At 43.4% G+C, this 15197-nt stretch overlaps 1 protein-coding gene across 2 annotated transcripts in view; it reads left to right on the forward strand.

Moving 5' to 3' along the window:
* The window catches only part of fbln2 (fibulin 2), an 88702-nt gene that overhangs the window by 55596 nt on the left and 17909 nt on the right, over positions 1–15197 (forward strand). For both annotated transcript variants that reach the window (XM_039797519.1, XM_039797520.1), the window contains exons 9-10: positions 9242–9376; positions 14281–14418. In XM_039797519.1, the coding sequence (XP_039653453.1) occupies positions 9242–9376; positions 14281–14418 (273 nt within the window). The remainder of the gene's footprint in view (positions 1–9241; positions 9377–14280; positions 14419–15197) is intronic.

Consider the following 15197-nt stretch of genomic DNA (forward strand, 5'->3'; position numbering starts at 1 on the left):
TCACAATGCTCGTATGTATCCCTTAAGCTGTCTCCCTCGAGCAGGGTTTGCACAAGGTAACAAACAACCCAACACCAACAATAGCACTCGACTACTGTGTACATGCACAGCAACACATGACAAGCCATGACAACACAACAGTGCAATGGAGCAGTTTGTCCAGGGATCGGGACACTTTTTAATTGGGTGCAGTCACTGATGAAGGAGGCAAATGCAGGTCTGGTGATACTAAACAATGCATTGAGTGATTGTGCTCCCACTTCCTGCTGCCTGGAGCATTAGTCAACCATGGCCAATTACTCTGTGGCAGCTACAGCTGCTGTTACAAACATTGCACATCTGTGTACTTAGTTATCTTCCATTCACAAAGCTCTGTGTGATAACTTGGCACAAGAGGGGCACCTCTGACAGGGGAAGTTTGTTGTACTTTAAATAGTAGGAGGCAGGGTCAGCACTAGTGTGGATGTGTGTGGCCGCTGTCTAACTCCGTTCTCTTTGGGAAGCAACAACGAACTTCGAGCTAGCAAGCTACACGCTTGCATTGTGCAGCAAGGCAGGCCCGCTGGTTCTTTTGAGGAATGATTGTAAAGATTTACAAAGAATATGTTTACTCCATTTCCTCTCTAACTGGGACGTTTTGGGATCGATTGGTGGGATTGCTGTGGACGAAGTACACATGGCGATACACTGTTAAGAGCTAATGAGGTTTAACCATGTATCAGCTAATTTAAATAGCCCACGTTACTGTATTGTGCCTTCAGTTAACTTCATTTAATATCGTATGTGGCGTTTTCTATTTTGGGGTGCAAATGTTCCACCAAAACAAGTTCCTTCCCGAGACAATTTAGCAGAGCCACCGTCATGCGTCCAGAGCTTACAGCCGCCCAAGACGATTGTGCACCTGTGGTGTAGGCAGACCTTACTTCGCAGCGCTGTGGAGATAGGTCTGGCAATGCAAGTCTAGGGGAGCTGAGAATCCACGTTAAATGGCAAGATAAGCAACTGCATGCACAACATTTTACTGTGGAAAAACTCATCACATAGATCGACATGAAACCTCCCAAATGTAATTGTTACCATGCCAAAGACTGTTTTCCATGAAGGGTCTTACGGTAATAAATCTACTGCAGTAGTTAGTAAATTGATCCATGCATTTGCAACAGGGCGAAAACTTGGGAGCAATTTCCCTTTTGTGAAAAAAAGATATACTGTGTGGTCCACCTCTGGAATTCAGTACACAACAGCTAAAGCATTGCGTGTGCATATCCATTCTTACACCACTTGTGATTTTGAGTGTACAAGATGTTGCTACAGAAAAGGACAGGTAGAAAGTGAGTGATATCAACACGAATATAATTTGCCTGTATGAATACGTTTTCTCAGATCATGTGCGGCTTCAGTACTGAAGGCCTTCTGTGAAATCTTGATTTCCCTGCACTTGTGATAGTGAATGTATACAGTGCGAGTGTGTCTGGCAGACCTGGCTGAGTTTATTTAATCTGTCTGTCAGTCGGCAGACGGGATAATACCTCTGGATGCACCCGCACATAAGAGTTAGTGTTTCCCCTCCGAATTCACTCCGTTCAGTGAGCCGAGTGAGGACCAAAAGTGTTCCCACATGTGAAGATGTGGGTGGGCAGCTTTTGGTTTAGACTGGAATGGAAAAAAAGCAAACAGCACTACAAGGTGTAAGTGTGAGGGGGGTGTTTGAGGATTTAACGGATGTTTCCAGTAAATGGAAGCACTTCTATCACAAATGCTGAAGAGATTAATCCAGTATCATTTAAATCACATTTTGACAAGGTAAGTAAAGCCGCTTCTCTCTATATGATGCATTCAGCTGCATATGAATGAATGTAAGATCTTAATCAGAATCAGAAAGGGCTTTATTGCTGAGTACGTTTTTTACAGATACAAGGAATTTGTCTTGGTGTTGTTGGTGCATGTCACATTCTCTAGCTGTAAGAAGGTTAAGAAGAATATAAACAGTATAACTATACATATATACACAGAGTATGTATTAATAAAGATAGACAATAAAATGTAAAATAAAATAAGTAAAAAGGAACGGTACAGCAGAGTAGGTACAGTGGCATGAGGAGCCAGAGGTGGGGTGTGGGGAGAGTCAAGGTGGGTTCCGGGCCTTGTTGATAAGGCTAGTGGCGGAGGGGAAAAACTGTTGTTGTGGTGTGAGGTTTTGGTCCTGATGGGCCTCAGCCTCCTGCCAGAGGGGGGTGACTCAAAGAGTTTGTGCCCGGGGTGGGAGGGGTCAGCCACAATCTTTCCAGCACGCTTCAGAGTCCTGGTGGCGTACAGGTCCTGGAGCGGCGGCAGATTGCAGGCAATCACCTTCTCAGCTGACCGAATGACACGCTGCAGTCTGCCCTTGTCCTTGGCAGTGGCAGCAGCGTACCAGATGGTGATGGAGGATGTGAGGATGGACTCAATGATGGCTGTGTAGAAGTGCACCATCATTGTCTTTGGCCGGTTGAATTTCTTCAGCTGCCGCAGGTTGTGCTTTCTTGAGGGAGCTGGATGTTCAGCTCCCACTTAATACACAATTGTTCCCATGGCGATCGTACCATTGTGTCAACCAGGATGGAATCTGTGAAGAGGGCTTTATACTGTACACCAGCTGAATAGTAAATGTGTGGGCTAGACAGTTGCTCAGTGCTCTGACATTACTTCTGCTCATCACCATGCTGTGAATGGGTATTCTTGAACTCACACACACACACACACACACACACACACACACACACACACACACACACACACACACACACAGACAAACCAAATTCAAACATAGTGGTTTTCTTGCTTCAACACGTCTATGCCACCTTCACAGTTTTATGAAATTCACCTTGAGCGCTAAACAAACTCTTGCAGGCAGGGATGGATTTGATTTGTTTATTCCTGCTTTGAGATCAGCTTTCAGAGTTACATGTAACACATGGGGGTTATCTATGGCTGGGAGCCTGCCCCAGTGTTGTAGTCGAGTCACCAACTGTTGAGTCAGAGTCCAGGACTTGGGTACTCCATCACTGCCTATTAAGGCCTGGACACACGGAGCCGATAATCGTCCGTTGGACAGTCTGGCGAGGTCAGTGACTCGAGTCTGTTCGGTGTGTTCCGTGCCGTCATTTTTGGGCGACAATACAGATTAGCGCCGCCTGCTGTTATGGAGGCGTATTACGTCTTGTCGCTTTGGTGTGTTCCGAGGCACTTTTTTTGACCAATTTGGGGAGACTGGTCAGCCCAACTGCCTTTTCTGCCGACGTTTGGCCATCGGCTCTGTGTGTCTGGGCCTTTACACATAAAAGTAGTCAGACGCTTCATCCGACTTTCAAATCCTTTTTCATGAATGCTCGAGCCCCAGGTTTGCAAGTCTGGTGGCCAAACTGGCCTAAACCACTGGGAATTCTGTTTTTTTTATGTATTTCTAAGATTTTGGCAGTGGGGCGGCTCTTTTGGAAAGTAAGACATAGTCATACCTTTTTAAATCTCCAGTTAGCTTTTAGCACTGACTTAATGCAGGGGCCTCTGTCTTATAGCTTTTTTTTTCAATTTCAATTCTCAATTTCGCGATTCCATCCATAATTCTGTTATCACAGAAACTATTGGGCTCTACATCAGCTGCCATCAGCGTGTGACTTGCCCCAGCTGGGCCCTCTTCGGAAAAGACACTTTTCCCGGGGGAAACCCTGAGTCTAAGTCCAAGTCATCAGTGCAAAGTCGAGTCACGAGTCCAGAGAATAGGGACTTGAGTCGGACTCGAGTCCTGGACTCGGACTCGAGTCCGAATTCAGGACTCGAGTACTCCATTGCTGCCCTGCACTATATAGTGTCACTTCAGTTTTTACATTTTTGTAATTGATTTGAATTGAATAGACTTTATTTTGAACCTTTAAATGTTCAAAATAAAGTATATTCAATTCAAATAAAATTTAAAAAAAATTAGAGATTTTTTTTTGCAGGTCATCTGCAGTGTTTGTCATTTCTGTGATCTGTGTGCTGTTGTTTCCTCTCGGCATTCTTCCCTCTCCTGATCAGAGCCGGGTAGCTGTGAGCTCACAGTTTACTATCGCACGTTTTTTTATTACAAGCTGTACGGCCACAGAGACTGCTCGGTGAGACTACTGTTCCCTTCTGCTCGCCCTCAGTATCTTCCGATGTTTAGGATCGAGACTGCTCGGGACAGTTCCATCTACCTCCCACACGTACTCTGTGCCTTTTATGATGTAGCGGCCGGTTGTTTTTAGCCACCGTTGTTGTTAGCTCTGCAGCGGATTCTCTGTTGTCCTTTCCCGATTCAACCATACTTTCCGTCCTTGATTAGCTGTGGCAAGCTTCAAAGAAAACTCACTAAAAGTGTCCGCTCATCCACACTCCACAAAAAAGCTTTTCTTCTCTAACAACAATCCACGCTTGGAGCGTCTTCGCTTCGCTTTCACAAGAGAGGTGGAAGGTGTGTCTGAAAACTGATATCTTCTCCCTGTCGAGAGTTTCAGCTCAGGGATGTAGAGATGTTTCAGTAGTTTATCTTTTTAAATGGTGTGATAGTATAACTCTAGGTGCTCTATTTTCATAGAAGCACAAAGACACTACCGCGTAATGGTGTTTTCATAACCTTGAAATGCTTCTTGATAGTTTGGTGCCCTGTGCAGCACACATGAGAATGATTACTCAGGAGAAGAGAGTAACGTTTATCTTCCTTTACTGTGGAGGAGGGCAACATTTGTACAGTCTGTCGAACGCTCAAACTCCAGTGCAACTTATAAAACAACTCAATTTGATTCAATTTTATTTAGATTTCTGAGTTTAATCTCAGAATTCTGACTTAAAAAAAAAAGTCAGAATCAGATTTTTTTCTTAGAATTCTGAGATTAAAGTCAGAATTGTGACTTAAAAAAAGAAAAAAAAAGAAGAAGAATGTCAGATTTCTGACAATAAACTCAGAACTCAAATACAGATTGAGTAGGTCCAGACCACACTCTATAATTTACAGAGAACCAACAATTCCCCCCGGCCCAAGATCAAGCATTTGGTGCGACAGCAGCAAGGAAAAAGTTCCTTTTAACAGGCAGAAACCTTGGATGGCACCAGTACTATAATATGTACTTTTTTGGGGGAGGGGCGGGGAGGCTTTTACCTTTATTTTTTATAATGACAGTGGATAGACAGGAAAGGTGGGAGGGAGATGGGGGATGATACGCAGCAAAGTGCCGCAGGTTAGACTCGAACCCGGGCAGCTCCAAAGGACTCAGCACACTCTTACTGGGTGAGCAAGAGGCCCCCCCAATATGTACATTTTAGCAAATTGTCACTCAATTGATTATTTTGACAACAAATTCTCATTAGATAGTATAACTCTAGGTGCTCTATTTTCATAGAAGCACAAAGACACTACTGCGTAATGGTGTTTTCATAACCTTGAAATGCTTCTTGATAGTTTGGTGCACACATGAGAATATTTACATTTTCAGCACAATGTCACTCAGTTGATTATTTTGACAACAAATTCTCTTTACAAGATGTTCCCATTGCATTCAGCTACATCTCGTGGCCTTCACCAGATGGATTTGCTCAGTTGTTAAATAAAGCCTGAAAAAATATTGTTGCTCTGCACATCCTCCTGACTTTATCCCCTGTCGTTGATGGTTGGGAAATCGTGCTCACAGCTTGTGAACCTTTACAGTCCCACCCGTCTGTGTAACCCTGACCCTCCTGTCTCAAACCAAATTTTCAAATGTTCCAAGGCTGACTTCATCTACATCAGTTTGAGCTGTGAAAGAATAAGAGGGTGTGTGTGTCTGTGTGTTTGCTTCTGTGCCTAATAGTGCTGCCTCTCAGACTTCTCCCTGTGCAGAGCCTCCTCTGGTCTCTTGATGGAATTCTCCTAAATCTGCTATCCCCCCCCGCTCCGTTCAGCTAAGCGTTTGTGTTTTTCAGAAAATAGAGTCTTTGTTTCCACCTTGTATTGGATCACTTCACTCCTCATGACTGTGTAATGTGGCTGTCCCTGGGGACGAGTCAGGGGAGGTAGGGACAGGCAATAGGAACATTTTTCCTTTTTTATTTTCTTTGGCTCTTCGAATGACGCACTGGAAACAATGCTGAGCCGGTAGTAGAAGGCGACTTTCTGCACCACTAGCAATACACAAACATTGGAAACAGTCCTGTCCATCCCTAGGCCTGGCGGCGAGCAGGGCCCAAAGGGCGAGGCGAACGAGACGCTTAGCGTGATTTGCCCCCGAAGTATCCTCCCTACAACGGGGACAACAGATGTCTCTCGGTTGGGGGGAAAAAACAAGGACATTTGCCACTGCCCTGCCTGGACAGCACGAGTCCTGTAGACTATACAGAGAGTTACACAATGTAAAAAGGGGAAATGGTTCATTTTACCGGGTAAGATGAATGTGTTTGCTGCAGCTCCACAGAGGCTTTATATAATACAATAAACTATGTCGTGTGAGAGCTGATGCTTGTGTGGTTTTTCGGAAGGTGAATAACCTTATAAGAAAAGAGCTGCAGGATGTTACTCACTCACCAGGTGCTGCTGAAAAAACCTCGGCTCAGTGGTTTTCCTCCCGCTCCCCGTGGGAAGGTGTTGTAAGACACACGAGTTCATTCAGATTCCCTGCGGGCAAAAGCTTTGAAAGTCGAGAAAGGCATTTCAGCAAGGGACTGCCGACAGATACGCAGGCATCACAGGAGAATATGTTTCGCTCTCGTTCCTGCCTTTTGTTTTTCCGCCCTGGCTCCGTCATGCAGATTTGGTCCAGACCTTTCCGTCAGGTTCCCTGTGGAATGCGACATATTTCGGCATGATCTTCAAATCTGGATGACTGCCACACTCCCGCGTGCACACAAACGCACAGATACACACACATGTATCTTTGGAATGTATGATTCCAGTCCAATGCTATTAGTGCGTCCAGCTAATCGGCAATGCACTGTGATGCACGATAAGATAATGCGGCAGTTTGTGAGCCACAACAGAGCGGCGATCCACTGCCTCGGCATAAGCCCACCACCGTCATAAATCAACAGTGCCTGTATGTACTGGCTGCGTTGCTGTTTGACTAATAAAGATTCAAAAGTTTACACCTCTGTATTTAATTTTGCACAAACAAGCATAACAAGCAGTCACTGTCCAAAGTTGATATGACAGCCCGCCAAAAAGCACTCGCAGGACAGATTATGTGATGTTATTGTGTGCAGTATTAGGGGTACGAAAAACACATCTTTACATAGTCCAGCTAAAATGAAACTGCCAGTTTATTTTTTTTGCCACCGCATACATGTCAGCTTGTTAGGTATATTTCCAATGTTTTGGATTAATGGTGGCACTTCCTGTTTGTGGATACCAGCAAGAACGCCTTTGTTTCTTTGACTACGGCCAGTCAAATCATTTAATTCGAAACATATTTGCCCAAAGTGGTAATCATTACCATTACTATCATAGGCTGACAGTAACGCTGACTAAGCACCAGACACAACACAAAAGCAACTCAAACTTTATTCAAAGCCATATTAGCACTCAAGCCGTTTGGGCGACACCTCAACCGAGTGATTGATAAATCAAAGTGGAGAAGACCAGAACTAATTATATTACTTTTCTCAGAACTAATGGTTCTACTTGGTCCTCAGTGGACTTCTTTAGCAGGATTTGTGTCGGTTGAGGGAACTTCCCTCGACAAAATTCCTCTATTCAGAACACCCTCCAACGTCACCAACGTAAATTCCTCCATGCATTACCCTGGTACCATTAACACCCCTTGGTTGTGTTGCTGCTACTGTGGAAATTTTACACCACTGAAAATAATATATTGAAACATAAACTGATACCATTACAAGACCTATTCAGCTGAAATGTATGTTACTTGTGAATTAATTTGATTTGAGTAATTTTCTAGATGTACTGTTATTCCAGCGAGGCGCAATGACTGATCGGTGATCTTGCTTGTTGTGATCAACCGTTGTTAATTTCTTCCCTACGCAGTTCGCTGTTCCCTTTCGAACTGAGCATGTTAGCTCCCTACTGTTTTTCCACTCGGTGGGGCTAAGATCCTTTGCATAGCTCTGTGTATTTTTGTATTTTTAAACAATAGTACTTTGAAAGTATTTCTCACATCACAGAAACCCACTGGGTGTGAAGGTCCTTGCACACTGAGTCCGAAATTTGCTCACGTTAAAAAATAAATATGACCTCACGTTGGGTCAATCACGTTTACACACTGCCTCCACAACAAACTGCCATAAGGAATATTGGATCAGGTTCAATTTTCTGTGTTTCTTCACATCCGCAGCAAGTATTGACAGTAGCTAACATGGTACATGTCTAAATACACCGTGCAGTCCACTTCACAGGGAACTACTAGGTAATCGGAATGCACCCATTGACCCTCATGACAAATGTAAATGTAAATGGACTGTATTTATAAAGCGCTTTTCTAGTCTTAATGACTACTCAAAGCGCTTTTACATATTACAGGCACCATTCACACACATACATACACTTTTTGACCAAATACATCGATGACGATATTGTGACGATATTGTAGGGTTGACAATTGGTGCTTTGAAAAAATATTTACAGAATACAATGACATTTGTGATAATCAGTCAGTAGTGTGGGTACAATGACTCAGTGGGTAAAGGAAAATAATAGAACAGCTAGTAACTCTGTTAAGTTCAGAAAATAACATCACTTTTGTGTAATGCAGCCTTTATAACCAGGAGAAGACAACACTTACTGTATGTCATATTACGATATCCAAAATGTAAGACAATATCTTATTTCATAGCACGATATCGATTTATATTGATATATTGCCCAGCCCTAACACACATTTACACACCGATGGCGCAGTATCGAGAGCAATTCAGTTCAGTGTCTTGCCCAAGGACACTTCGACATGGGACTGCAGGGCCAGGGATCGAACCACCGACCTTCTGATTGGTGGGCGACCACCTGAGCCACATTCGCCCCATACTTCCCAGCTAGTGATTTCCATTCAGGCAAAAGCAAATCATGTAATTTCCTGGTATGCCTCATACGCCTAGATTTAAGAACAACTTCCTTTGTTAGTGTATTTTGCTGACGTCCATCTGCTGCTGACTCATTGAGCCCCGTCATGATCTAGAGCCAGTTGGGAGGTAAGAATTATGTACAGGCCCTGTGTGATGGATAGCCCCCACACACACACACACAGTCACTGTTGTTCTTTTTCTGCAGATGTGGATGAGTGTGCAACCAACACCCATAGCTGTCGGCCCAGCGAGCAGTGTGTGAACACAGTGGGTTCATTTATATGTGAGCTGCAGGTCACTTGTCCTGCCGGCTTCCAGCTGAGGAACAGTGTCTGCAAGGGTGAGTTCATTGTTCCTGATGAATTTCATTAAGGCCTATTAACCCAGCAGTCACTTTCAGGGCCACTGAAGTAGTCACTGGAAATGCTGATGATGTCTTGTTTAATATGCAGCACAGGGTTTCTCCCTTCTTTTTAATGGTTGGAGAACAGAAATAAGACTGAAAGGACAGTACAGCAAAACCACAACGCTAGTGCCAGACAATAACGTAAATTTTGGACAATTCTGCAAAAGCCTGGGTTATGTTCAGTGACAGCGGGGTTGTTTTACATCCCATGCCAACATTTTTTTTATTTTCATGGAATACTTCAACACTTGTGTTTTTTTTATGTGTAGAGTCTATAATTTAGATTGATACCACTCTCATATATGTTTGGTACATGATGCTGGAACCAGCAGCTAGCTTAAGCTTAGCACAAAGACTGGAAACAAGGAGAAACAGCTAGCTCTGTGCAAAGCTAACAAAATACCAGCATATCTAAAGCTCACTAATTGAAAAAATTATACAGTGGTGCTCATAAGTTTATGAACCCATGCTAAAGTTGACTAAAAAAAAATAAAAAAACATCTTTTGGAAATTAATCTTAATGCCTTAATTTAAAAAATGACGAAAAATTCTTTGTAAATGAATAATGTATCGTAAATAAATAAATGTTCTTCCTTTAAAATACAGGGGGCATAAGTAAGTACACCCCTATGTTAAATTCCCATAGAGGCAGGCAGACTTTTATTTTTAAAGGCCAGTTATTTCATGGATCCAGAATACTATGCATCCTGATAAAGTTCCCTTGGCCTTTGGAATTAAAATAGACCCCCCACATCATCACATGCCCTTCACCATACCCCCACATCATCACATACCCTTCACCATACCCCCCACATCATCACATGCCCTTCACCATACCCCCCCACATCATCACATCATCACATACCCTTCACCATACCCCCACATCATCACATACCCTTCACCATACCCCCACATCATCACATACCCTTCACCATACCCCCTACATCATCACATACCCTTCACCATACCCCCTACATCATCACATACCCTTCACCATACCCCCCACATCATCACATGCCCTTCACCATACCCCCCACATCATCACATCATCACATCCCCCTTCACCATACCCCCTACATCATCATCACATACCCTTCACCATACCCCCACATCATCACATACCCTTCACCATACCCCCTACATCATCACATACCCTTCACCATACCCCCCATCATCACATACCCTTCACCATACCCCTACATCATCACATACCCTTCACCATACCCCCTACATCATCACATACCCTTCACCATACCCCTACATCATCACATACCCTTCACCATACCCCCTACATCATCACATACCCTTCACATATTCTCCTCTCTTTCCCCTCCCCCTCCCTTTTCTTCTCTTTTTCCATTCCTTTTTTATAATATTCTTTTTCACCATACCTAGAGATTGGCATGGTTATATTTCAGTAAGCCTAATAGCTGGTTGGATTTGCATTGAGAGATGATCTTATGGAAAGTACCCCATGCCAATCTCTAGGTATGGTGAAGGGTATGTGATGATGGGGGGGCTATTTTAATTCCAAAGGCCAAGGGAACTTTATCAGGATGCACAGTATCCTGGATCCATGAAATAACTGGCCTTTAAAAATTAAAATCTGCCTTCCTCTATGGGAATTTAACATAGGGGTGTACTGACTTATGCCCCCTGTATTTTAAGGAAGAACATTTATTTATTTACGATACATTATTCATTCACAAAGTAAATTGGTGTCCTTAAAGGTTGGATTCTTCCTCTTTTTTTAATTAAGACATTAAGATCAATTTCCAAAAGATGATTTTTTTTTTTTAGCATGGGTTCATAAACGTATGAGCACCACTGTATCCTGTTGGTTTTATTGATATAAAAACCAAAGTGTAAAATATGTGGTTTTACATGTATGGGCCTTTTTGTGCTGGACTGTGTCCTGGCCACGCACATTTTACTACCTGGAATCTCTGCTTGTTGCCTGGCAACCACACAGGAAAAACAACATGTTATTAGTGAGCTTTAGAGGTGCTGGAAGGCAGAATTTTTTTTTTTTTTTTTTATGACATACTTTGGACTGACATGATTAGTCCGACGAGAGATACTGGATTGCGATACATCTGGCTGAACCCCATACTACTCCTTTATATGTAGTTACAGCCTTCATGTGAGGTTCTAAACATTTCCTTGAATTATTTCCACTTCCTAACACAACTTGGCACCTACTTTGGCTGAGGCTGGTGTTTGTGTTGGACTGTGTTACTCAGTGTTGCCAGTTTCTCAGCAATTTAAAGAGGATCCAACAACCAACAGCACACAAGTCCAACACCCCTGGCTCAAACTGAGGCACTGCATAATCCTGTTGCTCTTTCTAGTTGTATCTTTGAATACTCCAAAGAATAATTTGTCTTTAAAGGGCCCCTTGAGCACTCGCAAATCCCTGAATGCAAGAGTGAAGTGGAGTACATCGGCATAGGTGTTAAGGCTATCGGAAGGTTCTGGCATTATTGATGGCAGACAGTCCTCAGAGTGATGTGTAGAAACAGAGTTATATGGAATATTTACGATCATTTCCGTTCTGAGAGTCCTACCATACTGTGACAATTGTGTTAGTTAGTTAGTTATATTTTATTCCTGTCACGCCAAACATTTTGGCCCATCCCACATGGGATTACAAGACACCACAAACTTACTTATTTAGCAAACGTCTTCCTGTCGCATATATACAAATCATTCGGAGAAATACATGAATACAAATATATACATATACACACACATATATATATATATATATACGCGCGCGCACACACACACAAACCGTACATACAAACAAGAAATCCTCGTCTACAATTCATCTCGATAAAGAGCTTTTTTCCTCTTCTCCCACGTTTTCTCAAGATAACTGGCGAATTTATATATATGTCTGTGGTCATGACTTAGAGCCAGGACACACCAACCAGACGGCCGACCGTCAACAGAAAAGCCAGTCGAAATGATCAGTCTCCCCGAGTTGGTCCAAAAAGTGCCACAGAACACACCGAAAAGACGAGACGAGAGGAGACGTAATACGTCTCCATAACAGCAGGCGGCGCTAATCTCTATTGTTGCCAAGGAAATGAAAACCGGCAGCTGATTGGACGAACGTGTGACATGGGTTTGTTTTCTCCGGAAATTCAAAGCCAGACTGTCATGGCGTCTCGTTCAGAATAAGATCTCATATTGGACTAAAATAGTTCACCGAAACATGTTTCTGAAAACATTTTAAGCGAGAAATAGGCCTGCACTTGCTGAATCTGTCTTCATTTCAGATCAACAAAGGTCAGTTTAAAAGATTTTCGTCAGATTTTGAGAGACTCTAGTCACCTGATTCCGCTCCCCGTTTCTGGGTGAGTCCTGACTGCCCTGCCGCCGACTGAACATGTCAGGTCGGCCAAAATGAACGCCGACAGCCCCCCAGACTGACGACGGCACGGGACACACCGAACAGACTCGAGTCACCGACCTCGCCAGGCTGTCCAACGGCCGATTTTCGGCAAGGTGTGTCCACAGCTTTAGGCTGCGTTCAGATCAGAAAAACAGCGATCCGGCCATGTTCCTCAGGGTTGTGCGGTGGTGGGAGTGTGGCCAAAATGGTCCATTTATGTGAAGTTATGTTATTAAACACCCCAATGTAGCACAAGTAGACTTTGTATAATTATTGTTTTCCGTCAGATCTTTTATAGATCTCATTGTTTTCTGAGCCTCTTCACGCTCAGCCTCATAGTCTTTTAAAATGTTGTTGTGACAGCGATGGGGGCAGTGATGTTTCCTGTTTCCTGTACTGGAGTCTCACACCGCCTCAAACCACACTGACAAGTCAGATCTCCGGTTCCACGATTGGCCACCGCAACGTGACGTCGAATTGCGTATCTCCAAAAGTTGAATCGGTGTCGTCTCAACTTTTCGCTGCAGACCGCTGCGGCTTTTTCCGGCTTCCCCCCCTGCGGCCCCCAAACGTCGCAGCTTAAACGCACTACCCCCCATTCTAAGATGACTATAAAGACCTGCGTTTTCGCTGCATCTTCTGAAGGCCGACACACTCGATGTGAATGCAGGCTTAAACTCAGCTCAGTCAGCATGTCTTCATCAAGATGTATGCTAATGTTTTTGGCCCCTGCAGTGATGTTTGTGCTTCAGCAGATGCCCAAGGTTCAGTATGTGGCAAGATAATTATCGAGAGGAAAAAGCATTGCGCGGGTGGTAAAGCACTTTGAAGCTCTATGACTGGTGTCATCAGCACTTGGCACCAGGGAGGACTAATCAGTGTCCTAGGTAATGAAGGTAATATTTAGTCAACCATCCAACAGGGGAAAAAAAAAAACTAATTAGCCGCATGAAGGAAAGGAGAGATCTTTGCTGTGACGTTGGAAATATATCCCTCTCATTATGATTGGTAGAGAAAAAAAAATGTTTGCTTGTGTGCCACAGGATGATTCTCAGAGGATAACGTAACAGCATAACGTAAACTGAAAAACGGGCTTGCAGCACAAATCTTCCATTTTGAACTCCATCCATCGCTCATGAGATTCAATAACTGTCATTTAAGAAGTTTTGTTTAACTTCTGTTAATTGCGGAGTTGTGATCATTTTAGAGTAAGGGGAATTTTTCCTCGAGTTAAACACTGACTGTGTGAGTGGAAGTTTCTGGGATGCTGCACATGTTTATTCTGGGCTTGAGCCACAGTGCCACCTACTGTACTGTCAACAAGATGAGAGAGTTGACAGCACATTAAAAACTCTTTGACAGTAGAATATATAGTGTGAACTATTTTGTCAAGTTGACATTGGATTTATTTTTTGTTTTTATCTGTTCTTTCTTCCAGACATTGATGAATGTGTTCTGCAAACCCATAACTGTGGTATGGGCTTTGTGTGTGAGAACACAGCGGGCTCTTTCCTGTGTAATCCCAAACACAAGTGCATCAGCGGCTTCACACAGGACTCCCATGGCAACTGTATCGGTAAGAGACTGTCAGTGCTGCTCTCTTCTGGCTAATGGAAACTTATAACACATGACCATTAAATAGCCAATACAGCAGGGATCTTCAACAGGGGGTCCGGGGCCCCTAGGGGGTCCTCAGAGTCACTGCAGGGAGGCCTCCAAAATTATTGTACATTGTATTGTACAAGTTTTTTCCAAAAATTAAAATGTCTTAACATGAATCCAACATATTATTGACAAATATAAATCTCTGCTTACTGGCCTATAGGTAAGGTAGTCACTAAGGTAGCCATCCACAGCCGGCCGATATATCGGGCCGATATTTGCGGCTGCTGCGTTCGCGATGGTTTTTTCCCGGCATTATTTACAGACAGGCGTCCACAGGCAGCTCTGTGTTGCTGCAGTTCACGTGCAGACCATGCACTGCCCCTCCCCCACTAGCACCATGGCAGTCTTAAATTACAAATCAAGCACTTCATTTCAAGGGCTACTTTTCAGGTTTGTTGTTTTCTTAAATTATTTATGTGTTGACAAAGGACATTTTGTGATGACCTGATCATATCTGTCTCATAATATGTCAGCAAGAAGTGCATCATCAAGGCTGTGTTGTAGATGCTGATGAAAGCCTTTCACCCTTGCACAGTTAACCATATGCAGTGCACCCATCCATATGATGCACATTGCACACATAATTTGGGTGATATGAATGTAAGATGATTGCAGAAGTGACACTGATCTGTGTTTTTGTTTATCATTTTTAAAGAAATGACCGAGCAGATTCCGCAAACAAATCCAGTG

This window comes from Perca fluviatilis, chromosome 4 (genome assembly GCF_010015445.1).
Source record: "Perca fluviatilis chromosome 4, GENO_Pfluv_1.0, whole genome shotgun sequence".
Classification (NCBI taxonomy): Eukaryota; Metazoa; Chordata; class Actinopteri; order Perciformes; family Percidae; genus Perca; species Perca fluviatilis.